This window comes from Carex rostrata, chromosome 13 (assembly GCF_964058835.1).
Source record: "Carex rostrata chromosome 13, lpCarRost1.2, whole genome shotgun sequence".
NCBI lineage: Eukaryota > Viridiplantae > Streptophyta > Magnoliopsida > Poales > Cyperaceae > Carex > Carex rostrata.
This window is the reverse complement of record NC_135930.1, coordinates 4,736,299-4,763,340: the sequence shown is the minus strand read 5'-3', so window position 1 is coordinate 4,763,340 and position 27,042 is coordinate 4,736,299. Positions and strand designations below refer to the sequence as shown.

Below are 27,042 nucleotides of genomic sequence, written 5' to 3'. Positions count from 1 at the left end.
TTTCATAGGCACCGGATTGAGTTTGACTAGTTGAAATTAATTTGGCCGTCCATTTTTTATTGCACTCGATCCTCAAGTATAACTATGGATTAAAAAATAATTCAGATATAATTTGAGAATAATTCAGAATTATACACCGAGTTCGGACCAGATATCTTAGTACCATAAGAGAGAAAAAAACAAAGGAAAAAAAATTGTGAATAATTTGTAAAATTTACAAAAAAAGTTTGTAAAATTTGTAAATAATTTGAGAAACTAAATAATACGTGGATTGATTCGTCAATAACTCAAAGTTAAATTATTTGCGAATCTTGTTACTATGCTGGGTAGACAAGTAGTTCGACCACGTCAGATTTTACGTGGTCAACGATATTTATGTATAGAGAGGGACGGATTTAGAATCTTTTTGTTAAAGGGAGCTTTAATTATACCTAAGTACGTACTGATTTGATGTGAGAATACAACTGATAAGAAAAATATATTGATAAGAAAAAGTAGGATATTTTCAAATCAGTTATATCCAATAACCAAAATTTAGTTTTGTCAGTCTATATATTCCTTGCTCAACATTAAATTTATACAAAATTAAACACTAATTAAACAATGTAAAAAAGTACATATTTTAGAATTGACGATGCTAAATATGTAGAAATTTGAGAAAAGGTAATGTCTTCCGGACTACAGTCCTCCGAAAATTTCTGTGTATAAAAACATTCCATTTTTAGCTTACTTCTGACGCGTTTTCAACTGCCACAACTGTCATAATTTCAACTGCCATAATTTCAACTGCATAAATTTTGTTATAAAGTTGATTTTTTTTAGATTGGGAGTTTTGAATTAGATCTGGGGAGATTTTTGGACTATATCAGATTGCCCGAGAATTTTATATCTAGTTTTTTTTTTCTTGTAATAAAAGATGTAGTTCTTTTCTTCATTTCTGAGAAAGCTATTTATTAGTTACTCTACACATTTTAATGTAATATGATGCACAACACATTTACAAAACAATAAATCAACACATAAAAGCTAAATTAGCATCCTAAACTTGCAACTTTGCAAGTAAGTAGTAAGTAAATTTAAATTAATCTAACCTCGGAGAGTACAAGCACACAATATATATGAATTCATTAAAATAAAGTTACAACGAAAAATAAATTGAGAAATAAATCAATAAATAAAGTTCATGGCTTGTATTATTAAATAAAAAGTTAAATTTTAAAATCAAATAATTTTTATAAAATTACATTGTATTAAGTAAATTTTATGTGCATTTTTTTTCCTAAACTCGAATAACATATACAATAATAAACTACACGATTAACTACACAATAATTTTACATAGAAATACCTAAAATTATATTGTTTTAACAGTTCTTAATTTAATACTGGGCTGGGCCAGGCTGGGTTGACATGAGACTCATATAGTGGGCTGGCTTCTGTTTTCATTCTAACAATTATTTTCAATTACATTCAATTACATTTTTCATCTCTGTATTTCTAATTTCAATTTGAGATTTTTTTTTATATTTTTATAAGAGTAAAGATGTTGTCCCCCTTGAATCTGTCCCCTATCTGTCCCCCTAACAACTTTTCTTTTTTGTTCCCCCACATGGTCCAAATCCACCCTCTTCAATCTTCTCTTAAAAAAAAAAAAAAAAAAAAAATTCAACACAACTCAAAACCCACTCTGTTCTTCTCCTCTACTGCTCGCCACCAGCTACCCACGCCGATGGTTGTGATGGCGGTCGAGATCCGACGAGGGGAGCGTGGTGCACCGTCGAGATTCGGCGAGTAGAGCGTGGTGCACCGTCGAGATCCGGCGAGGAGAGCGTGGTGCACCGTCGAGATTCGACGAGGAGAGCCTGGTGCACGGTCGAGATCCGGCGAGGAGAGAGTGGTGCACCGTCGAGATTTGGCGAGGAGAGCGTGGTGCACCATTGGAGGGGGTCCATGCTAGCCCAGCGAAGGTTGTCACAGTGCAACATATGAATACTTTATTAGTTAGATATGAATACTTCAGTTGTTAGATATGCATACTTCATGTTACATATGAATACTTCTTGAAAGAGGTGGGATGAGAGAGATGAATCTGACTTTGAATTTTGAATTGTATAAATTATTTCAAACATGTATGAATACTTCGTAATCGTCGGTATGAATAATTCTTTAGTTAGATATGAATACTTCATTGTTTTAGATATGCATACTAGTCTGTTGAGAATATTTCTTGGTCCCAATCTGGGCAGGTGTGAATATTATTAGTGTCAGATATGAATATTGCTAGTGTCATGTGTGAATACTTCATTAGTTAGATATGAATAGTGATATATAATAATATTTCATTTGTTAGATATTGAGTACTTCATTAGTTAGATATGAATACTTCATTTGTTAGATATGCATACTTCATGTTATATATGAATACTTCTTGGAAGAGGTGGGTGAGAGAGATGAATTTGACAATGAATTTTGAATTGTATAAATTATTTCGAACATGTATGAATACTTCGTAATCGTCAGTATGAATACTTCTTGGAAGAGGTGGGGTGAGAGAGATGAATCTGACTTTGAATTTTGAATTGTATAAATTATTTCAAACATGTATGAATACTTCGTAATCGTCAGTATGAATACTTCATTTGTTTAGATATGAATACTTCTTTATTTAGATATGAATAATATATAGATTCGTTGTAGTGGTCCCCAATCTTGGCAAATGTCGCTTTCAGACGATTGCGGTCCCCAATCCAGGCCGTCACAAGACGTCAGTGGTCCCCTGGTCGTTACTGGTCCCCTCCAGCTTGTGTTTACATATGACGAATGGTTCTGATAATAAGTATGAATACTATAAATTCGTAGGTATGAATACTATATGTTTTGACTATTAATAAAATAGCATTAATCTTGCTCTTTGGTGGTAGTTAGCACGTTTTAACTATTTTTTTTGTCTTTTAGTGCGGGGGACAGATAGGGAACTGAAGTAGGGGGACTGTTAGTCGATCCCTTTTTATAATGTATTGTCTTGTATTTCTAAAATTGATACAACAAATTATTTACAAACGGTAATTTAGTTTAAAAAAGATTGCTCAATTGGTACTGCAACTAAAACCAGGATATGACCGTGCCCCATTTGTTGCAATCTTCGCTGTTTGGGGCCTCCATTTTGAAGTCATGAATCTTGCTCGCGCGCTTCGATTATTTCAATCTTTGAATCCATTCGAAAAGAACAAGATGTACCATTTATGTTCTCCAACAGAGCTGCATGATTTTTGGTTATATGCTATACAGTATATCATATCTATCTAAGGTATCTGCAGATATTGGCTAGATCATTCATTCATTCAATCATTAGGTGTATAAGCCCAAATACTGATGGTTCACATGTTAGAAAAAAGAGCTATTTTGAGCATATCACTTGACACAGGCTAATTTTGGGATTAATTAGAATTTAGTGGCCATCCATGTGGCATCAGTCTCCACATTATCCGGCGCCCTTCATCGATCGATACATGTATAAATAGACGTTCAAGTCTTCGGTCTGAACCACGCCATAAATTACATCAATTAAGAAGACAAATCCAGTTCCCTAATTAACTTATTCTCTTACTATGTCGAACGAGCAGGCTTTCAACTCTGGCAAGACCATGGGCAAGGCCGAGGTATGCCAGTTTAGTTAGTAATTAATTCCTGATATCAGTTTTATATATTTTGCAAGCACACATTTGATCATGGATTGACAAACTCTGAACCAAATTAATTTTTAATTGTAGGAGAAGACGGATAATCTGATGGGAAAAGCCTCCTCAGCCGCATCCAGCGTCACTGAATCAGCAACGCAGGTTCGAATATATATCCATGCCTCAATTAATTCCTTAATCATTTTTATCATTTTAACTGTTTTTCTCTTGAGTTCTCAATTAATCTTACTTGAAAACAAGGTACTCATCATCTGATCTTGGTTTTATTTGATTATTATTCTCTATTATTATTTTATGTACGGCTTTAGACTGAAGGAAAATGTGCTGAACAATTTAAAACGCAAAACGATCTAATTAATTAACTAAATATTATATATAAAATTCACCATTTCTATTTTCAGAAGGGAGAAGGAATGAAGTGCGCGGCGCAAGATGCAGCAGGGACAGTGAGCGACAAGGCATCTGGTGCAGCGGATTCCATCACAAGCAACTTCAAATGATAAAATGCAACTTGAAGAAGAATTCAATTCCAGGGCTTTTTAATTGCATTTATAATTATATTCTGCTTTTCTTTTATGAATAAAGTTTTCCTGTTTAGAGTTGGTTGGCATTAATTAGTTTGCTTTGCTTTGTGAGGTTAATTAATAGTTTGCTTGTATGTGAGCCTTGGCCTTCCTTTTGAAAGTGAAGTGAATATATAATATTTATTATTATCCATATCTTGATGATGTGCAAGCTTGAGGAAATAATTAACACAATGGATTAGGAACTGGAATATTAAATAGCAGGCAGAAGGGGCTGCTTAAGAAGATAAGCAAATATTAATTAGATCTAAATTGTGTTAATTTAGATTGTGTTTGGCTCTAACATATATTAACTAAAAGACCCCTTATCCAATCTCTTCACTCACCGTATAGCGCATAAACAGTATCTAAATACATATGCGAGATGTCGAGACAGCTAGGGTACCTAAATCGCTTTCCATGGGGATCGATTCTATTTCTGGATCATGCTAATTTCTACTATCTTGCTCCTAAAATTTATGCTTGCACAAGCCATGGCCATTACTAAAATATAACAATAGGGCAAAAAAAGGCTAGGGATGTTGTGTCTCCAGCAGTAATTTATGTAAATTATATCATCATCATTGTTATTATTATATACGCTGCGTACTCAAAATGTATATACATGCCCCATTCTCTACACATGGATTAAGAATTAAATTGGCAGCCAGCATTATAGCACGAGTAATTGAGTATGTTAGTAACATAAAACTAAGAATCAAATGAATAAATTATAAAATTTATTACAAAGCAAGCAACTGATAACATGAAAGTGATATAATTTTTGCAAATGAAACTCTGAACAGAAACAAAGTCTCTTTAATTTCCTATAGGCTACTCAGAGGAACTAGTCCTGGATTTTTGTATGATAGGACCTAGAATTAGTTCAGGGGTGGTATGATTAAGTATGTAGTCATTTGAGGAATCTATTGAAGAAACAAGAAAAAACGAAAAAGAAATTAACAATTAAAAGAATGTTAATTAAGTGGTACATAAAAAACGAAAAAGAAATTAACAATTAAAAGAAGGTTAATTAAGTGGTACATAAAATTATCATTAATTAGGACCTATCAGGTTTGGTACGTACCTAGCTAGAAGTACCATCCATACAGAGAGTAGAGAGTGGTACTTATAAGCCTTGTAGGTAGCTGGGTGAAGCCTGAAAATTCAATTTAATTTTTCAATATTGTACTGATTAGTAATTGAATCAATCAATAAAGACGGAAAGACCCAACTAATTTTTTGTGGGAATGAAAGTTAGGGATTCAATATAAATATTTACGTACATAGATAATAAACGAGGTTAATATATATATACAGTATGTACCTTGAAGATGCATTAATTAGCGGTTGGTGGATTATTGCCAATTCGTGAGATGATTGAAGAGTAGGGTTCATGTTTGCAAAAAATTTCAAGGTCAGGGCACTTTGAAATCTGAAGCTTTTCAAGAGAAGAGAGCCATTCATGACCTCCAGGTAATTCCTTCAGCAATGAGCATTCGTCAATGATCAAGGTCTTGAGAATATACGTCGGCCTATGTGCCAACCAGTCTGGCAAGGACATCAGGCCGTAACATTCAGACACCCAAAGAGTCTGTGCCTTTAATTCTCCTCACTTACTTGGAACTTGTGCATGAGAGATACAAGATATGCATGAAATGCCATGTGTTTCCAAACAACTTGACTTCAGGACACTGTCTAGTTCCAAAACATGTAGTGCTCGCAATATGGAACTTCTTTTAAAGAGTTGCATCCATAGAATTCCAGCTTTTGCAGCTCAGGAAAGGTTACTATATTCTTTTTAGCCTAGGCAGGAAGTATGCCAGTAAGGTTTGGACACTTCCGGATTGACAGCCGTATCAACCTTTTCAAGTATCTAAACTCTAGAGGCCTTATCATCTCCCACTTCACTGACGCCAAAGTCCCTCAGCCGGAACAAAATTGGAATAATCATCTTGCTTATTCCATGCTTCTCAATCTTCCATGTTTCAGTGAGCTATCACCAGACCCCATGCTGACATTAGTGAGCCAGACTTCATAGTCTAATTCATTTTGTGCCAGATCAAAATCAATTTTATTCTTCAGTTTCAAATTCACGTGCAACAGTTTCTTCAAAGGAGTACTTCTGAAATTTTAGTTGTTTGACAGTCACAATGGTCTGTTAAAGTAATAGGCACAACAACCAGCAGCACAACCATAAATTTATATGGAATAACACTTCCCAACTTTATCTCATGGTAAGTGCTCTTGATACCCTATAAATTTAACCACTGGTACATTGGTCTCTGAACCAATAACGATAATTGTACCATTGTCTGGTATCAGCCCTAATACCAGATTCCTATCATTGCTCTCAATCGAAAAGTCGAAGTAAACATGCGCAAACACACCCAAAACGAAATTCAAGACAAAACCTGAATAACAATGGAGTCTATTACCTCAACTGGTCTGACCATAATATTAGCATAATACATAACTTGTGCTGTAAAGAACTGTGGTTCTTAACCAGAATTTGATTTCATTTCATCAGACACATCACCAGAAATCAGATAATGAAACCACACAAACTAAAATTGAAAGCTACATATTATATAGCTGTAGCTCCACATATCAAATGCAAATCCCATATAAAAAAAGTACAGAATACCAGGTTCTAGACTTGTAGTGCTAATTAAAACAAGCAGCAAACCCCTAGAATAAAATATTTAATGAAATAAAAGCAAAGACATCCATATTATCAAAGCATACATAACTGTTCCACCAGGCTCTCCATATCATATGCGCCAGTCTATAAAGCACTTTGTTATAATCTCGCATCCATTACTGTCAAATGCACAATAAATAAACAGGTATAAGCAACTTACCCAAGTTTTTCCAAAAAGAACTACACATACTATTACTTGTTCTCAAAAGAAAGGTGCCGATGCTGTGTGGTAGTACCAAGTACGAATATACCTGATATACATTATTGGGGGAATTTCATGGATACCCCTCAAAAACTTCCAAATTACATTTTCCACATCTAAAATTTATAATATCATATTTACTCTTCTAAATTTCAAAAACTCACAAATTCACCCATTTTATCGTCTTTTCTATTAAAACTCAATTTAAATTTTTAAAGTACCTAATTAACCCTTTATTAAAAAATAAAAATATGTAGCATGTTTAAGAAAAATGTCAATCTTCTAATTAGTCAATTTCAGAGGGCAAATAGTTCATTTCTCCACTTCTGACGCTTACACAAGCGTATAGCTAAATGTCATAGTGTTTGCGTCAGGAGTAGAGAAATGAACCATTTGCTCCTGGAAACCGACCAATTAGAAAACCGAATTTTTGTTAAACATTCTACATTTTTTTTTATAAGGGCTAACATAGGTACTTTTTAAATTTTAAGATGAGGGTTAATAGAAAAGGTAATAAAATGGATAAATTTGTGAGTTTTTGAAATTTAGAAGGATAAATATGATAATTGTAAAATTTAGAGGGAGAAATATGTAGTTTCAATGTTTTTGAGGGATATACATGAAATCCCCCCTGCATTATTACATCATATATGATCAGCTTACTTATCCAGTAACCAAATCCCACCATAAACTAAAAAACAATACATGTCCAGCACTAAATCAGGTACGAACTATGAACAAATAAAAGTTTCCCCAAACTATAATACAAGTATATTTACCTCATCATCGTCGTCATCGTCATCATCCTCTTTCTTTAGCTTAGTTGTACCGCCTTCCTTAATGATCGGTAATTTCATATTACCAAAAGGGGTATCCGCATCAATATTCCCTTTTATAGTGTAACCAGTACCTCTCCCTCTAATCATGTCCCACAAGGCTGACCCAAAGTCCTTTGGCCTGAAAGAAATCGGAATAATCATCTTGCTTATTCCTTGCTTATCAATTTTAGTAGATTCCGTGAGCTCAGCGGACCCCACACTGATTTCAGAAAGCCAGATCTCGTAATCCAAGGCATTTAGCCCCAGATCAAAATCATTCTTGTTCTCCAGCTTCAAATGGAGATCTGCATCTGTTTGCTCAAAGGAGAACTTTTTAAATTTGATTTTTTCAACATCCACATCTGGTTTGTACGGTATTGGTATTTCACCGGTTTTCTCCAATGGAATAGTTATTCTCCCAATAATCGGCACGTCTACCAACAATGCGACTCTAACCTTATACGGAATGATGCTTCCCGGCTTGATATCACTGTATGTATTCTTAATATCATCAAAGATTAAAACCACTGGTATTTTAACAACTTCGGAACCGTGAGCATGAATTGTACCAGCATCTGGTATCAGACCCGATACCAGTTTCCTCCCATCACTCTCAATCAAATAGTCGATATCGACCAGAGGGATTGGAACAGGGTTAGGGTTTTTGATTGTGACATCAACAACTATCTCAGCCTTGTGGAGGCTTATGTGCGGGATATGGATGCCGCTGAGATCAGCATCTGGCTTACCGAAACCGATTGCACCCTCGATTTTTTCACCTATGTCATGAAAGAAATCTTTGACCTTTTCAATGAAGCCTTCCTTCTCTCCTTCTTTTTCTTCTTCCTTCTTTTCTTTATGGTGTTCCCTGTCGGTGGTCTCAGATGAAGACATGGTTGATTGAACTGAAATCAAATGCAAATGTTGTATCAGTGAAGCAGCAAATGTTGCTTATAAGCTCAATGAACTCGGAACTATGCAAACATTTACCCAAATTGTTGACTTTAGATCTATACCCACATATATTGGTTAACAAAAATTAAAACTGAAATGACCAGTAGTCTTCCTGGAAAGGATAAAAAAAAATACCTGATTTGTAAGTAATGTCAATATCTGTTATAGTTAAGAAATTCAGTGGCTTATAAAGAAACATGCTTGATCTCAAATTTAGAAGATCTAATAAAACCTATAATTTAGGGGTATATATTTTTCAGTTTCCATCGAAACGACACAAGACATTTCTGTATTATAATACAAAATTATTGCCATTGATCTTCCCGATTGGATCAATATAATCAATGAGAAACAACAATAGCAGGATACCAGTTGTTGTTTACAAAAAGGCTTGGCACCATAATGTAAAACCACACAAAGAAGAAGTCAACAAATGATTATTAATAGTGATTATCGGATAAAACGTTGATCTACACAAAGAACAAAAATTTCAAATGTACCCGTAAAAAAAGTATCTGTCACCCAATCAGAGAAAGTCCTAAGAATTTGGAAAGAATAAAATGAGAAACTTCAGACCAGCATGCTCCGTGTATTACAGAGAGAAAACACAAGCAGTCATTTCCCACACAAATCAAATTCTGTTTAGTTTTCCTTAAAGCTATAAAGCTTGTATAAGCAGATCGCAGAATAGATCTATCTAGGATCTACTATTTTTCTTTCTTTTTTTGTTAGAGAGAGAGAGAGAGAAAAAGGGCAAACAGACAAGATCAAGACGCGATTGAAATCAGATACCTCGATCAATCGATTTTATATAGATACCAGCTACAATGGTGGTAAAATAAAGAGAAGGATCGATCATACCTTGAGAGAAATTGAGAGAGAGAGAGAGAGAGACAGAGACTGATCGGAGAAGACCTTTATCGGATGGCAGAGCTCATGAGTGTGCCAATATTTCACACAAGTCCTTGTACTTCTTTAAATTATTAGTAAGAGCCCGGGTCTATTATTTGGATTTTGGAACCATCTGCGTGGTCATTTGCAAATGGTCCTGAAAGGAGTTGTTCGGCAACAAAGGATTAATAGTGAATAATTAAGAGCTTAATGAGCGTTAAGGAACTGATGTTCGGTTGTCTTAATCCGTGAGTAAAGGCGAAGGAAGCTAAAAGATGGGGTATGGATGCCTTAAAGTCCGGGCAGGGGATTAAAATCCGGACAAAAGGAAGCTAAAAGAGGTGCTCTTAATCCGCGTTAAGGAACCGGTGTTCGGTATGATTAGGCGGCTAAGGAAGCTAAAGAAAGCTGATTAAGCCTTAAGGAGGCTTAATCCTTTGTTGCCGAACGGCCCCGAAAATCTTAAATACCTCCTGGTCTGTGACAAACTGACACTTGTTGTTAGCAGAAAATGAGTAATTATTTTGAAAATTAATAATAAATTCATAATTTTTTGACAAAAGTATAGAAATAAAAAAACAAATAATTAGAATAAGATATAAATTTATAATTTTGGTATCTTATATATATTTTCATAATTTTTTTAGAGAAAACTCTAGCTCGCCACTGGGTAGGAGTCCAATATCATTTTCAAATCCCATAAATAAGTAGTTTTTATTATTTTTTAAATTTAAATGTATTAATCTCCAGCCTCTTAATTTTTTAAATAAGAATTAGAAACTTATATTTTTCCTAGTAGCATCCAATGCTCATATGCATGATACAGATCAATCGTTATGATTTTATAATTTATTTAAAATTTAAAACATTGATATAAAAATGAGTTATAAGAAAACTATGACAACAGCAAAAGTACCGTTTAAAAAAAAATAAAACTCAAATGGATCATTATTAAAATTGTTTACAAAGAAGTTATACATATTGATGGCAAGATGATTGGGAATCGAAAGGGACTATAACAAAATATAGAGAAATTATCAAGGTGGTATTGGTAATAAGTGGTACCGTCTTGATCGACATGTGGGTCCCAAGTCCGAACGAGGTGAAGTGAAGTACAACAGACTTAAATCGTGCCACGTGATGTGCATGAAAAGTCAGAGTGGCAGAGACGCGGAGTCACCGACCATTTGGTGAATTCGTATCCTCTGAGATATCTCAAACTTTGCGTGATCTTTTGGAAAATCCCAACCGTTTAAATACTCTCTGAACGAATCTCAAAGCAAACATAATACTGACCCCCTACATCACCCCCGAATAGGCACCGGACACGTCGGTCACGCAAAAGTTGAGATATCTCAGAGGATACGCACCCCCATTTGGTGGTATTCGCCGAACATATCGGATTGTCTACAACGTATCATCTCTCAGCAAACGGATCATGCCGTCCAACCAGCATCAAGATTCTTATGATTTGTTTTGGATTCCGAGAATAAACCCTTCTATAGTAATCAAGCAGTATTAATGCGCGCGCTGGTCATTCCGCGCAGTAGACGATAAATGTATTCAGTTGATGGCCACAGGATTGGGGAAGCCAATCTGCTCCTTTTCTTGAGAAAAGGAGGACTCTCCTATTCTCCAATCCGAACCGTTCAACATTGATCAAATGACTTCAATTTCTTTTTAACATGGCACGAATCTCAAAGCATAAATAAATCAGATGTAATTGAAACCGTTTGATCGATTTTAAACGGTTCGGATTGGAGAATAGGAGGGTTCTCCTTTTCACAAGAAAAGGAGCATATTTCATTCCCAGGATTGGATAAGGTTCAATGTCTTGCCACTTGTTTTATCTGTTCTTTTGTTGATAGCTGCAAAGAAACAAGAAAAGGACTAAAAATGCCGAGTTTTTTAAAAATACCCAAAAAAAATAATATTAAAAATAACTATGTTTCAGGAAATTTTTTTAAAATGTCCAAACCGCTCAATTTTTCGGCGGTCCTGAATATTTATTCCGAACTGTCAAATTTCCTGGCGGTCCGAGATTTTTTTTTTTTTCCGAACCGCCAATATTTTTGGCGGTCCGAGATTTTTTTTTTTTTTTTTTTTGCAAATTTTTTTAGGCACCTCAACTTTGTCAAGAATTTCCTGTTCAGAGATTTTGTATGAAACTTCACAGTCCTGTTCTACCATGTCAAGAATGCATGACGGTCAATTTTACCGATTTTTGAAGGTGGTTTGCTATGTTAATCAGAGGTGCAAAGTTGGACTCAGAATAAAATATTCAGCAATTCGGGCAATTTTTGAGAGCCGATATCTCACGACCTGTTTGGAGATTTTGTATGAAACTTCACAGTCCTGTTCTACCATGTCAAGACTGCATGTCGGTCAATTTTCATGATTTTTGAAGGTGATTTGCTATGTTAATCAGAGGTGCAAAGTTGAGGTGCCTAAAAAAATTTGCTAAAAAAAAAAAAAAAAAAAAATCTCGGACCGATAGGAAATTTGGCGGTTCGGAATAAATATTCAGGACAGCCGAAAAATTGAGCGGTTTGGGCATTTTTAAAATTTTTCCTGAAACATGGTTATTTTTAATAATTTGTTTTTTTTTTGAGTATTTTTAAAAAACTCGGCTAAAAATGTTACGATGGATGCTAGAGATGGAAAAATAGTTTTGGGTTTATGGTTTAAAAAAAAATGATTTTCCTTTTCCTGTAAAAAACGCAACAATTATTTTTCAACCTATGTCAGAGACAAAATAATGTTTTTGGTCCTAATTTTTCTTAAGAAAGAATAATTAATTGACAATAATCCTTTAAATATCCAATATCAATTTAAATGAGATTAAATAAATTTTAAATCTATAAAATATGTCATGAAAAATATTAATCGTCTAATAATTAAAATTTATTCAATTTAATTATAGTTTTTATTATATATTCAAAACCTTAAATTGAACCCATTAAAATTCAAGTCTTTGAATATGATAAAATATACTTTTAATTTCACCATTTTCTATAAACATGACTTGTTTTGCAATTTATAATTTCAAATTAATTTTTTTATTAAAGGTTGAAGGTCAAGTCAACAATTTTTTTTTTTTTTTTGATGGATAGTGGGAACCCACTAAGTCAACAACTATTATAAAGTATTGTTTTTTTTTTTTTTTGATAATAACAAAGGCATTTACAGAGTCATTGCTCAGCCCAAAATGGACTGGGGCAATAACAAGTCAACAACTATTATAAAGTATTGTTTCTTCTTGTTTTCAAATATGCAATTTCTTGCACAAAAAATATTATTTTTGTCAGTAGATCAAAATAAAAATAAATATTATCCTCTTTTTTTTTTCAAATTAAAACTTTAATTTAAAGATTGTTAAAAATAAATGTGATCCTCCTTTTTTCGAAGATATGACTTGTCTGTACATCCAATTTGCGCAGCTTGGACAAAACAATACTTTCAAATCGAAAATAATTCGCAATACCAATAAATATATCAGGGAATATGCTAGCATCCTATGCATAGCATAGAGCCCCTCCATGCAATGCTTTGGATTTTAATTTTTTAAAATTCTAACGGTCGATCCGAACCGTTCATCTTGTTCTCCATATTAATATGTATTTGGAGACCAAATTTTACATTTTTTGGAATTTCTTTACTATTTCTTTAGATTTATTGAAAATCGCTGTTTTCAGCAAATCTGGACCATAAAAAAAGAGCGATTTTCAATAAATCTAAAGAAATAGTAAAAAAATTCTAAAAAATGTAAAATTTGATATCCAAATACATATTAACATGGAGAACAAGATGAACGGTTCGGATCGACCGTTAAGACTTTGAAAGGTCAAAATTCAAAGCGTTGCATAGAGGGGCTCTATACTAGCATATTCCAATATATCAGATCTTATATATCAGATCTTTATCAAGTGGTCACAATTTTAGGTTACTGAAACTCTGTCCACGTCACACACATCTATTAAGTGAGAGCGATTGTAATTAATAGTTTTGTATTCTCTTCAAACTTCTGGTTCCGTATACGCGTACATTTTTCTTAAATAATGCAAATCATGATTTGCAAATAAATATATCGAGTATAAGTAGGGTGTTCTTAAGTTAGATCAATTTTTTTAGTAAGTTCAACTTTAAAATTTATCAAATTAATTTTAAATAGTGAATTTAAACTTGAAACTGATTTATTTTACAAGTGGTTCGTTTATATGTTAGATTTATAAATTTTTGAATTAATTTTAAGTCAAGCAGTAAAAAAGTTTTTAAAGTAAGTTTAATGCGTTTATTTTTTTTATTAATTTTTTGATTGCTTAATTGACTTTATATTAAAATAAATTAAATTTTTTTATATTTGACATATAAATACATAACTTGTGAAGTAGATAAGTTTCAATAATTTAGATTCATCATTTAAAATAAATCCGATATATTTGAAGTTAAGCTCATCTAAAAAGGTTTTTAGTGAATTAACTTAAGAACCTCTAGTTCTCCTCCTATGTATATATCCTTTTTTTTTCTATAAAACTTTATATTTTTCATGTTTTTTTGGTTAAATTTATGCATGAGCGTGCAATCTCTCGTGCCGAAATTTTTATTTTTACTATTTTCTGAAAAATAAAATAAAATAACCTCAATTTTTGGAGAATTCGAAATTTACCATGGCAGCAGAACATCGGTGCAGACCTAAAAATTGGGGTCTGCACAATGTCGATGCTACCGCAAATAGCTGTTCGTATCGATGTTCTGCGGCCGCATCAGTTTTTTTTGTCTAAAGAAATAAAATGTTGTTTCTTGGAATTCGCATTCTTTGGGAGGAATTATGGGCCTCAAAGTTGAATTTCAAAGTTGAAATTGGAATAAGAAAAACAAAAAGGAAAATGTTGAGCTGTAGAACATCGGTGCAGACCCTTGTTTAGGACTGCACCGGCATAGTGTGGACCTCAGTCTTTGAGTCCACAACAGTGTACGTGGACAGATATAGTGTGAAAGATTTGCGTTAAATGTTGCCTTCATTTTTCTAATATATATATATTTTTAATTACACGTTTAATTATGCGATATACTTAGTAGGATTTAGGTATTTTCCAATTAATAAAACGCACATATTTAACTTGCACACAGAAATGACAAATGTTTCCATCATCGATTCTCATTCTTACAATTTATATTTCTAATGAAATTATTATATTAGTACCAACATTTCTCATTGTTACAAAGAAATTAATGACAAACGTTTCCATCATCGATTCTCTTGTCCAATACGTTGGCACTTTACTTGTAAATTTAATAAAGAGTGAATATTGTACGAATTTGACTTTTAAAATTGAAGAACGAATCATGTAATACTCGACGAAAAATAAAATTGATTTTTCAATAAAATATTTCAACATCTTGCAAAACCTATGCATTCATTTTGTTCATACTTTTGGAACCACAAACTAGTTGCCCTACAATCACACAATTGTGCACACATAAGAATTTACCTCTGTGGTTAGTTCGTTTAATAGAACAGAAGAAAAAGTCATTGTTGTGATGGAACATGAAACTTACCAACAAAAGTGTGAAATTGATCTCATGCAATTACTAAATAATTATAAACATATTAGGTGTGAGACTCTCTAAAAGTAAGGCCCATAAATAAAAGAACACATTTTACTCCTATTATTGGGCCTTGACAGAAAGGGCTTACACACACATGGTACATTTCCAATTTATTTTCTTAAAGGACTGGGTTTTGTTCAAAGGGCTTTGAACAAATCTTAATTAGTTACCACTCTTAACTTTCAAAATTCTTACCTTATCATTGCTTTAAGAAAAATTTAAAACTTGGCACCAGTGGTTTGCTAACGGGTTACCCGTGACCCGTTCCGGGTAACCCGTTAGGGGTAACGGGTAGGACGGGTAAAGGGGTAGGCCGGGTACGGGTAAAACCCGTGACGGGTAGACGGGTAATTTTTCCAAAACCTCTATCCGGTCCGTTTATTACCCGTACCCGTTGCGGGTTGACGGGTACGGGTACCACGGGTACGGGTCCGGTCCGGACGGGTTTTTTTTTTTTTTTTGTTTAATAGAAACGAACGGCCCAGATTTACTTAGGATTGTAGCAGATTTAAATAAAAGGTTGGATTTGGAATTGGAGGGACCCTACAATCCCTTAGGATTGTAGCAGATTAGAATTGCACTGGATCTGAATTTTAAAAGGAGGCCGCCAAAAAAAATTTGAAATTCAAATTTTGTAACGGGTCGGGTACGGGTAACGGGTACGGGTAACGGGTACGGGTAACGGGTACGGGTAACGGGTACGGGTAGACGGGTAGACGGGTACGGATAGGCGGGTACGGGTAGGCGGGTAAACGGGTACGGGTACAACGGGTTTTTTTTTCAAATGCCTTGTCCGGCCCGTATATTACCCGTCTACCCGTTTGACCCGGGCAACGGGTACGGGTCAAACGGGTAACGGGTACGGGCCGGGTAAAACGGGTTTAACCCGTTTCGGGTATAGCAAAACACTACTTGGCACGTGAGCAGATGCAATTTTTGACAAGTGCGCAGACCTATTCTACATTTTGGTAGTTTTTTTTTTTTTTCCTCTGTTCTATTCTCTTTCTTCACATAACAACATAATTTTAGTGTGCATATCAGGTTTGCGCATGCTCCAAAAATAATACGCGGACCCAATCTGCACACGTGTCAAGATTTAAAGTTCCAGACAACCGGTGGTAAGTTCAGAATTTACGGTCTGTGCGGACCCTATTACTTGACAAAAAAAAAACCTTTTGATAAAAGCTAAATATTTTTTAATTACTAAAAATCCTTCTCAACAGTTCTTGGGATGAAGGTCCAACATCTTTAATTAGAAGCACCTGAGAAGCTTACTCACATACCTACAAATAACAAAGAAAAAGAGAACCATAATTGGTGGAACACCAATTTGCAATGCTCTTATTTTATTTATTTTTTTGTTCTCACTGACATATATATGTTTGAGTTAAAATCACTGAAGGAATAAAAAAAAAACAACGCAGCCCAAATTTTTCATTACCACTTCTGGAAGTTGCTGCCCCAGAAAAAAAAAAAAAAATTGGCCAAACAGCAAAACCAAGCAATGAAAGTTTTCACAAAATCAACCAATCATAAATTTTGAAATATTTCTGATTTGATGGTCCATATTTTTTTTATTTAAAAAAATGTTACAGAAAATAATCAGCTCGTGTTAAAGAAGAAAGATGTGAATTCTTCTGAATATTCAATTGGTGCATACAGTTCTTTACAACTGGAGACAACAGGACCCTTCCGATACAAGACTCCAAACTAAAATCCAAAATTCCAAAACCTCAAAATTAACCTTACACTTTGTTCTTACGGGGCATGACACAATCGGATACAAAATGCTTGTTAGCCAGTAAAAATTTGACATCTCATTGTAAGTAGATAAATGTAAATCAGCTAATGACTTATTATAATTTATCCTCTCACCTCAAAGGTGCGCCATTTTTTAAATTCCTCAATAACGGGTTATATATGTCATATATAAATTAAGAGAATGCACAAGTTGTTTAATCTCTTTCTCTCTCTCTCTCTACCTGTCTCTCTCTCTTCAATGGACATGGATTGTTTCTCAGGTCTAAATTCAATCTTACCATTTCTTCCTATATCCATCTCTACCACCTCTTCTTCTCACTCTCACCTCGCCTGGCCTGAGGAAGCTGAGACTTCTCTAAAGAACCTGAAACTGGGCCCCACTGTCAGCCACGTCGACTCAGGTGCCAAATTGTTCGACTTCATATCTAAACTCCGTGAAGAACTTGGTTTCTCATCACAGCCTCCCCTCTCTTTTGGTGTTTCCAATGGTTTCTCTATCTTCTTTGACCAGGTAATTACTTTGCTGTCCCTAGATATATTGTCATTATGTTTCCTTTTTTTTTTTTAAATTTTTTTAAATTTTTAAATTTTTAAATTTTTTTAAAATTTTTAAATTTTTTTAAAATTTTTTTTAATTTTAATGACCCAAAAGCTTGGGCTTTTGTCAGCATTTAAGCTTTGTGGACATATTACGTGCAAATTTGGCACTCAATTATGCATTATATATATGTTTGCCTAAGCAAACAAAGTTTTATTATATTACTGAGGAGGATTCAAATAATTTTCTTTTTTATGGCTATATTATATCTTCACTTTAAATTTTCGAAAAACAATATTCTAAAACTTATTATTTGCCAAAATAAAACTGTCAAATGTGATATATATTATTTTCTACATGCACATAAAATAAAATATTACTTTTCGGATTTATTTTAGTATAAATCAACAAGCATTTCAAAAATAAACATCCATAATTATATTTACATGAGTGTGTTTTTGCAAGTTCTTGATACTAATTATTTTTCAATGTACATATAAAATAGTGACATATATAATAAAAGCAAAAAAAAAGAAGTAAAATAATTTGATCCTTCTTCATTACTGATAGGTTGGTACTATTAATTATCTTTACCTTTTCATTTCATGAGGTAGGTGTTGATAGTCATCAAATTTTGGTAATTTCCGAGTAGAAATAATTATAGTTGATGACAACAGCAACATTGAATTTTTTTCCTTTTTAATGTTTGCACATTTGATAAGACAGTCAATATTGCTTCCAACAAAATTTGTTAAATATCATATATATAGGAGTTGCATGCATGTTCTAAAATGTTAATGTATAGTCTCTATAAAATAAATATTATAGAAAATTAGTTGACCAATTCAGGATGGCAAAAGTTTCCTCACATTTGCTTTAATTTAAAATGGAAAATGGTGTCATATCCTTAAAGAGGCCATGCATGCATGTATGCATGCACGATTTAGAGGAGTTCAGTTTGGTTCAACTTTTTTATTCTAATGTTGGGTGTCATGTTTCTTAATTTAATTAAGATTTAAGGGTGCTAATTAACACAATAATACCTTAAGTTAGGGGATAATTATTTGTGGATAGATAGACTGCTGACCTTGAGACATTTTATTTTTATCTCAAACATTAAAAAAACCAGACTAAATTAGGAGTTTAATTAAAACTAATATATATGGAAAAGGTAAGAACTATATTAATTAATGATTTGTTAATTCATACATTCTTGCCATTAATGTTAATATTCTGCCAGCATATTGCACATGTATTCTAGTAAATTAATTTTCCAAAATGTTGCTTCTACCAATTAAAAAAAAGTTTGCTAAAATGTTATTTTGCTTAATCTTTTTACCATAGCACATGTCTAGAGATGACGCAAAGGCATGGTTTGATGAGGTTATTCCCAACCTCGCTTCTCTATTACTGCGGTTACCATCTCTATTAGAAGCTCATTATCATAAATCTAATGAACTAAGTGGTAATGACAAATGTGAGCTCCGGATTCTCGGTTCACAAGATGCCGGCATTTTGATCCTAAATCGGGTAAATATTATTATTTACTATTTTTTTTTAATTAATTTCCCATGGATTTTGCCACAGAGAGATGCCAATTGTGTGTTCAGTTCAGTACTGTTTGGTAACAATAGTGGTGCTAACAATATTAACTCTTTGTACTTGGAATAGTGGTGCTAATAATATTAACTCTTTGTACTTGCAAATTGGCCACAAAATTTACAATAGTGGTGCTAACAATATTAACTCTTTGTACTTGGAATATAAACAGTTCTAAAGTAAAATCTTTTATATTTTTGTTAGGAGCTGATAGCTGGTCTGCTTGCTTGTGCATTCCTCTGCCTCTTTCCTACCAAAGATAGAGATTCAAAACATCTACCAATGATTAATTTTGACCAATTGTTTGTGTAAGCTACTTCTTTAAATCAAAAATTTTAAACAATTAAATTTCTTAGCGAAGAATCATTGTCTTCTAGTGTGGTTAACTCATGTATAATCATATTACCTGAAAAGAATTGTGGTTCAAAAAACTGATATTCATTCCATTGATCCCTCAGTTTATATAGGCATAACAATTTGCATTTGCAACCCTATAACTTCTATAATTCCTTTCTTACCGATATAACCCTATAACTTCTATAATGCGATAAAGATACATAAATCTCAACACTCCCCCTCAAAATGGGCAAAAGATATCCATCAAGCCCATCTTGTCACATAACCTAACTAGATCCATTGAGCTAAGTCCTTTAGTGAGGCAGTCAGCTACTTGGTCTCTAGTAGCTACGTGACTCAGCTCCAATAGCCCAATTTCCAGTTTTTCCTTAATGAAAAACCTATCGATCTCCACATGCTTGGTTTTGTCATGCTGCACCGGATTGTTGGTAATGCTAATTGCTGATTTGCTATCGCACCACAATTTCATCTTCCCTTCGTTCTTCACCTTGAGATCTTCCAGTAACCTCTTCAACCACAGCATCTCGGCAACTCCTAATGCCATGGCCCTGTACTCGGCTTCTGCCGTCGATCTCGAGACAACTGGCTGCTTCTTGCTCTTCCATGAGACCAAGTTGCCCCCTACAAACATACAGTAGCCAGATGTGGATCTCCTGTCATCTTGGCAACTAGCCCAGTCAGAGTCACAATAACCCTCAATGTTCATGTGCCCATTTTTCCTGAAAAATAGGCCCTTTCCTGGTGCACTCTTCAGGTACCTCAGAATGTGGTACACTGCGTCCATATGATCCTTTCTAGGGTCATGCATGTAACGGCTCACCACGCTCACTGCAAATGAGATATCGGGACGAGTGTGACCCAGATAGATCAACCTGCCTACTAGTCTCTGGTACCTCTCACGATCAACCTGTTCTCCTGCCTCTGCACTCATCTTGGCCTTTACATCAATTGGAGATACTGCAGGCTTGCACCCCAACATGCCTGTCTGAGTGAGCAAGTCTAGGACATACTTTATCTGAGATAGAACAATTCCCCCTGCTTCATGAGCCACCTCAATCCCAAGAAAGTACCTAAGCTGTCCCAGATCCTTCACCTCGAATTCCTTCCCCAATCTTGCCTTCAACTGTGCAATCTCCCCCGCATCATCCCCAGTAATGATCATATCATCGACATACACAGCTAGCATAGTAATGTGACCATCATGTTGTCGGGTAAACACCGTGTGATCAGCATTGGTTTGCTGATAGCCCATGCCTACCATAGCTCTCCTGAACCTATCAAACCATGCCCGAGGGGACTGCTTCAACCCATAGAGTGACTTCTTTAGTCTGCATACCTTACCCATTGTCTGGTTTGTGCCAAACCCTGGTGGAACCTCCATGTACACCTCCTCCAACAAATCACCATGAAGAAAGGCATTCTTCACATCGAGTTGGTGTAACTGCCATCCACCATTCACTGCCATGGAAATCAGTGTCCTCACTGTGCTCATCTTCGCCACTGGTGCAAAGGTCTCGTCATAGTCAATGCCATAGGTCTGGCTGTACCCCTTCGCTACCAATCGAGCCTTGTAGCGCTCAATCAGACCCTCTGGATTCTGCTTTACTGTGAAGACCCACTTGCATCCAACAGCCTTCTTGCTTGGTGGTAGTGACACAAGTTCCCACGTTTTGTTCTTGCAAAGGGCACTAAGCTCTTCTAGCATGGCTGCTCTCCACTTTAGATCTTCTTTAGCAACCTGCCAACACTTAGGGATAGAGACAATGTCTAATGATGCAATGAATGCTCCATGTACAGGTGATATGTGTGAGTAAGAGACAAATCTGGCAATGTCATGTGGGAAACCATATCGGTCAGGAGGAATGCCTGCATTCTCGCGAGAAGTCCTCCTTACCGATAGAGGAGTGGGAGGAGTAGAGAGAGGAATCATATCACCTGTGTATTCTGGGTCTGAGGTGGATGGTGAAGGTGTCTCGAGAGTCGGAGTAGGCAGGGACAAGGGACTTGGCACAAGTGGCACTGTAGGCACGGTTCCCTCATTCTGTTTCGTTCTCCTTACATACACCTCACCATATCGCAACTCCCCCTGAGCCTGAGTTCTACCACCATCGGGCTCAATCCTCTCAACTTCTGTCTCAATGCTAACCGAATTCTCCTTTTCCTTCTCCTTTTTCGGCTCAACCACAGCCGATTTCTCAAGAATTGGGCAACTAATACCACCCACCACACTCACCGTCCTCCTCTCACCATCACCACTACTCTCCCCCTCTCGCCTTATACCTCTTGTATCGAGTGAGTCTTCAAATGGTGATGTTGCTTCTGAGGAGTAGTATGGTTCGTGAAAGGTAACATCCATACTCACAAACATCCGCCTCTCAACTGGGCTCCAGCACGCATACCCCTTCTGAGTGGCTGAGTACCCCACAAAGATACATCTCACCGCCCGTGGATCAAGTTTCCCCACATTTGGTCTGTTGTCATGTACAAAGCACACACACCCAAAAGTTTTGAGAGGAAGAATGTCTCCATTCTTACCTGTCAGCATCTCAATTGGAGACCGCCAATCCAATACCCGTGAGGGCATCCTGTTGATCAAATATGCTGCTGTCAGAACTGCTTGCCCCCACAAGTACTTTGGGACTTTCATCGAAATCATCATACTCCGAGTTACCTCAAGGAGATGCCTGTTCTTCTGTTCCGATACCCCATTCTGCTCTGGTGTATACGGACACGTGGTCTGATGCTGTATCCCCTGAGATGACAAGTATTCCCCAAACGCCTTATTAGTGTACTCTGTCCCGTTGTCAGATCTCAATACTTTCACAACCGCACCGTATTGAGTCTGAACCATCTTGTGGAAATTTTTAAAGCAAGCAAGCACATCACTCTTATTTTTCATCAAGTAAAGCCAAGTTGAACGAGAAAAACAATCAATAAACGACACAAAGTATCTAAATCCATTCAAAGTAGTTGTAGGACAAGGTCCCCATACATCCGAATGAATCAAATCAAAACTACAAGACCTCCTACTACCAGAGCTAACATAAGAGCTTCTGGTATGCTTACCTAACTCACACGCATCACACACCAATTTTTCCTTATTTGCCTTTTCAAACAAAGGCGGATACAACCTACTCAAAACTGGAAATGAAGAATGACCCAATCGCCTATGATGGAGCAACAGCAGGTCTTCTACACTTCTCTCAACAATGGATGAGAGGGCCGAGTCCATACCCTCTTTATCCATGTACCACAGGCCCTTATGCAGTGTGCCAGTCCCAAGTTCCTTGCCCGTCTCCTTCTCTCGGAAGATCACCTTGGGATTATCAAACAAAACAACACAATTTAATTGTGAGACAATGGCACTTATAGATAGAAGATTCACAGGAAAAGAAGGAGCATGCAAAACATTAGACAAAGTCAAAGTGTTGGTACATTTCACTGTACCCTTACCGACCACCGGCTGAGCCGTACCATCGGCTATCCGGATGCTCTCTGGAACTGCTAGGTGAGTATAGGAAGAGAACTCCCTAGCAGCACCAGTCACATGGCGAGATGCACCATAATCGACTATCCAATCATAGGCGATAAAGATACATAAATCTCAACAACCTGAATAAAGAAAAATCAATTATATAAAGAACCTAAAAAGAAATGCTTTTTTGAATGTCAAAAATACAACACCAAACAGAGAACGCCGGGACATGCATCTCGGCAACTGTACATAAAAGTGTTACCTAAGAGGACGTGTTTCTAATGCAAGATAACACCTCTTTAATTTACTCAGGACCTTAGTCAATGGATGGAGACAATCCCAACATGAAAAGGTGAAGTGCTTTGTGCATTACTTTGAGAGGATTTGCAAAGATATGCCAAATGGTGTGGTATCTTTCGAGCGAAAAGTTCTCCCTTCGTTCCCCGATGCTGAATTTTGGAAAAGTTCTGACACCCCTCTATGTCCGATCAAGGTACAATTGTAAAGAAATTTTGTATTTCAGTGATTTTAATAATTTTTACTTAGCTTATATTGGTAGGAATGAGAAACAATAATATAAATTATGTAGATGTTGGTCTACTAGCTAGTTTCCTTGAAAATCAAGATTTTATTTTTATTTTTCAATAAGTAGATCTTTACTTCTGGCTCAATTGAAGATCAACCGCATGAAGCTCTTGAAGTTATCTTTTCAAATGAAAAATTTGGAGGCAATTCACTTTATATGGGCTGTGTCCAGGTATTAAGTTGTTAATTATAAACATTATACTGTATATTTCTAAGGAGAAGGTTTTTGTGTTTTATTGATATTCAATTTTATGTTACTTAGGGAAAGACAAAACACATTTCTAAACTTCAATTTAACTTATTTTCAATTTCTAATTTCTGACATTGTCATTACACAGGAGCACATCAGGTTCATGATAAATCCAGAACTGGTTGTAGGGATGTTGTTTATGGCATCCATGGGCGATAATGAGGCCGTAGAAGTTGTTGGAGTTGAAAGATATGCAGAGTACACAGGGTTAGATGCATGCATATTATCTGTTTCTCTATATTTTAATAGTTTAATTTCTTTTCGAGAGGAGTATTAGTACATCTGGTACAAAGGCTGCATGAAAAAGTTGCATTCAGATGCTATACTAGGTTGAAATTAACTGACATACTATTATATAAAAAAGTTTTGAATGCTATACTAGGTTGAAATTAACTGACATACTATTATATAAAAAAGTTTCAGCGATGATATTCCTCTTTTTAGCAAATAACAAACTAAGAGAAACACCATAACAAGACTCATAAAAAAGGTATACTACTTGTGCCTAAATGCTATATGCTGTTACAAAGTTGATTGAATAAAGCAAGTTTATACCCCGGGTAAAAACTGCATTTTTGAGACGGTTTTTTTAATAACGTTTTCCTTCTAAAACTTTGGAATTATTGAAGAAACTTCCCCTTCGAAAAACAAAATTCTGTCTGATTGCTTTTGTAGGTATGGTTCATCATTTCGTTTTAGCGGAGAATATATGGATAAGAAGCCAGTTGATTCAATGGAAAGAAGAAAAACACAGATTGTAGCTATCGATGCTTTGAATAAACCATCAAGAGAACAATTTTATAGCAAGTCTCTCCTAAGGTAAGTGTACCAGTCAGTACATTGGTTTTTGTTAAAGTGTATTTTTATTCTTGTCTACAAACACAGATCACCATTTTTTGTTTAATCTTTATTTAAATTTCTGTTCAGATTCCATGAACTTTTTTAAAGCAGGTATATACCGAAATTTAATAAAAAAATATGGCTTATTTATACTGTTTTTCTCAATATCTTTAATTTTTGTTTTAGGGAAGTAAACAAAGCATTTTGTGGATTCAATGGATCAAAGTACGAGTCTAATTATGTCAATTCACAGGTACTAAATTTTTCATACTGCCATATTTTCTTAAACCATATTGCTACACTGACAATAATTGTACTGTCATACCAGCACTGTATTTGACTGGTACCAAAATGTTGTTGGTGCCAGAAAATCAGACAAACTTAATTAAGCACTTATTTAACCATAAGAAGATCTCAAACATATATTTATAACAACAAATGTGTACCAGTAAAAGGAAGCAAAATACTGTTCCTTTGTTCTTGTCAAGGTCTCATGACTTGCGCAATTTTCAGAAGTGCCAAGTACCACCTGTAGATGGAGATACTGCAATTACATGTAACTCAATATCCAATGAAAAAGAGAAAGGTGATGACAGCCAGAATGGACAAGGAATTGGAAATCGAAATGAAAATGGAAGCGGCAATTATACAAATGAAAACACAAATGTTGGAATTGCGACTGGAAATTGGGGGTGTGGAATATGTGGTGGGGACCCACAAATTAAGTGCATAATTCAATGGATTGCCGCTTCTCAGGTACTTTGTTTACACAATATTAAGTAACAATTAGCATATTTATATTATTGTTATGACTTATGAGAGCTCTATGTGACTTTGTGTCTAATTAACATCTTTGTTGAGCAGTCAAACAGGCCATTTATTCATTATTACACATTTAATGAAGGATCCATGAAGAGATCTGAACAGGTACAGTTTCTTGAGAAATTCCATCTCATTTTTACTATTAATTGTACGAACTCCATTGCAATTCATGATATATATAGCTTTTTAAATGAAATAGTTAACTTTATTATATCAGAAAAAACAAAATTAGAAATAATTTATAATATATAGATGTGCATTGTATCAGATGCTTATGTGTTAGCTGGTTTCATAATTTATTAGTAACTGAGTATTAATGTATGATGTAATTTTTAATTTTATTGACAACAGGTAATTGAATATATCACGAATAAAAAATGGAATGTTGGCGATTTGTGGAAAAAACTGGTAGATTACACCTCAAGGAAATTGGATGAGAAGACAACACTAGACCTCTTTTCTTGGATTCAATCTGGAAATAGTAACACTAATGGTCATAAGGGGCACAATTCCATGTTGGGTTCCAAACGAAATCCAGATCCGATCCAACAAGATGATCGGCCGAATCGGGTTAAGCGCAAACCAGTTTGGTTGAAAGACTATGTGATCCGTTGATTTGGATTGATAGGAATGCAATATCAATCATTGTTTGCTTCCAATTGAACCCCAATTAATTTTTATTACATGTTAATTTGTTTTACTGTAGTGAGGTTTTTGTACATCAACTTTTCTATACGAGAGAGAGAGGGAGAGAGAGATAAAGAGCAACAGGTAGGTGTCTTGTAGGGATCTCAAAAATACAGAGACGTTAATTAAATATGATATTATAAGTTCTTTTTTCTTAAATAGTGAATATATTTTACATGATTAATTTCCAGAGCTGATGTTTGATTGCAATAATATGTATATATAAGATCTAGACGATGATCGCAAAACATAAACTGTAGATTGTAATTAATCTATTAACAGTTGATAACATGGTTGGTTGGGACAACTACAAAAAAAATATAATTGAAGTATTAAAAATATGTTAAATCTGTAGTGAACACAAAAAATTAAAAAAAAGTCACACAAAATTAATTAAGAGGTCCCGGCGTAGAAAAATATGGGGTTTTATGTTTTATTTCCACAGCGAAAAAAGTGGAAATGAATAATTTAGTACTTCAGTTAAAAAATCCAAAATTTATCTTTCTTAGAAAGTGTAAAAAATGGACCTACTTAACCTGTTATTTTGAACATTTAATACTTCTTTCGTTGCAGATTGTTCGAGCTCAGTGGAAATCCAGGACAATACCAGTATCCTTGCTTTAATTAGAACCAAATTATTACAACCAGGAAAAAATAATATAAAATGTTTCAGAAATGAAGTAAATCA

At 34.9% G+C, this 27,042-nt stretch overlaps 2 protein-coding genes and 1 long non-coding RNA gene across 3 annotated transcripts; 2 read left to right on the top strand and 1 right to left on the bottom strand.

Moving 5' to 3' along the window:
* Positions 1–3,550: 3,550 nt before the first annotated feature.
* LOC144564738 (uncharacterized) lies at positions 3,551–4,417 on the top strand. The gene is made up of 3 exons (XR_013514728.1): positions 3,551–3,659; positions 3,771–3,839; positions 4,100–4,417. It is a non-coding gene; the product is annotated as an uncharacterized LOC144564738 (long non-coding RNA).
* Positions 4,418–6,790: 2,373 nt separating this feature from the next.
* On the bottom strand, positions 6,791–9,833 carry LOC144564279 (Late embryogenesis abundant protein, group 2). Its single transcript, XM_078313866.1, has 3 exons — positions 9,732–9,833; positions 7,947–8,890; positions 6,791–7,084 (listed from the first exon to the last, which is right to left on the bottom strand). Exons 1-3 carry the CDS (start codon positions 9,796–9,798, stop codon positions 7,082–7,084), a joined length of 1,014 nt encoding a protein of 337 aa, XP_078169992.1. The 5' UTR covers positions 9,799–9,833; the 3' UTR covers positions 6,791–7,081.
* Positions 9,834–19,085: 9,252 nt separating this feature from the next.
* LOC144564276 (poly(ADP-ribose) glycohydrolase 1-like) lies at positions 19,086–26,524 on the top strand. The gene is made up of 10 exons (XM_078313863.1): positions 19,086–19,269; positions 19,543–19,646; positions 23,483–23,663; positions 23,823–23,927; positions 24,094–24,212; positions 24,681–24,824; positions 25,032–25,098; positions 25,359–25,601; positions 25,710–25,772; positions 26,019–26,524. Exons 1-10 carry the CDS (start codon positions 19,087–19,089, stop codon positions 26,280–26,282), a joined length of 1,473 nt encoding a protein of 490 aa, XP_078169989.1. The 5' UTR covers position 19,086; the 3' UTR covers positions 26,283–26,524.
* The last annotated feature ends 518 nt before the right edge of the window (positions 26,525–27,042 follow it).

Bases quoted from the DNA above. Each gene is read 5' to 3' on its own strand.
- LOC144564279 (XM_078313866.1), bottom strand. From the start codon at position 9,798: ATGATCGATCCTTCTCTTTATTTTACCACCATTGTAGCTGGTATCTAT. The intron at 8,891-9,731 runs GTATCTGATTTC...ATTTGATTTCAG, and splicing joins TATAAAATCGATTGATCGAG to TTCAATCAACCATGTCTTCA.
- LOC144564276 (XM_078313863.1), top strand. From the start codon at position 19,087: ATGTCTAGAGATGACGCAAAGGCATGGTTTGATGAGGTTATTCCCAAC. The intron at 19,647-23,482 runs GTAAGCTACTTC...TAATTTACTCAG, and splicing joins AATTTTGACCAATTGTTTGT to GACCTTAGTCAATGGATGGA. The intron at 25,602-25,709 runs GTACTTTGTTTA...TTTGTTGAGCAG, and splicing joins AATGGATTGCCGCTTCTCAG to TCAAACAGGCCATTTATTCA.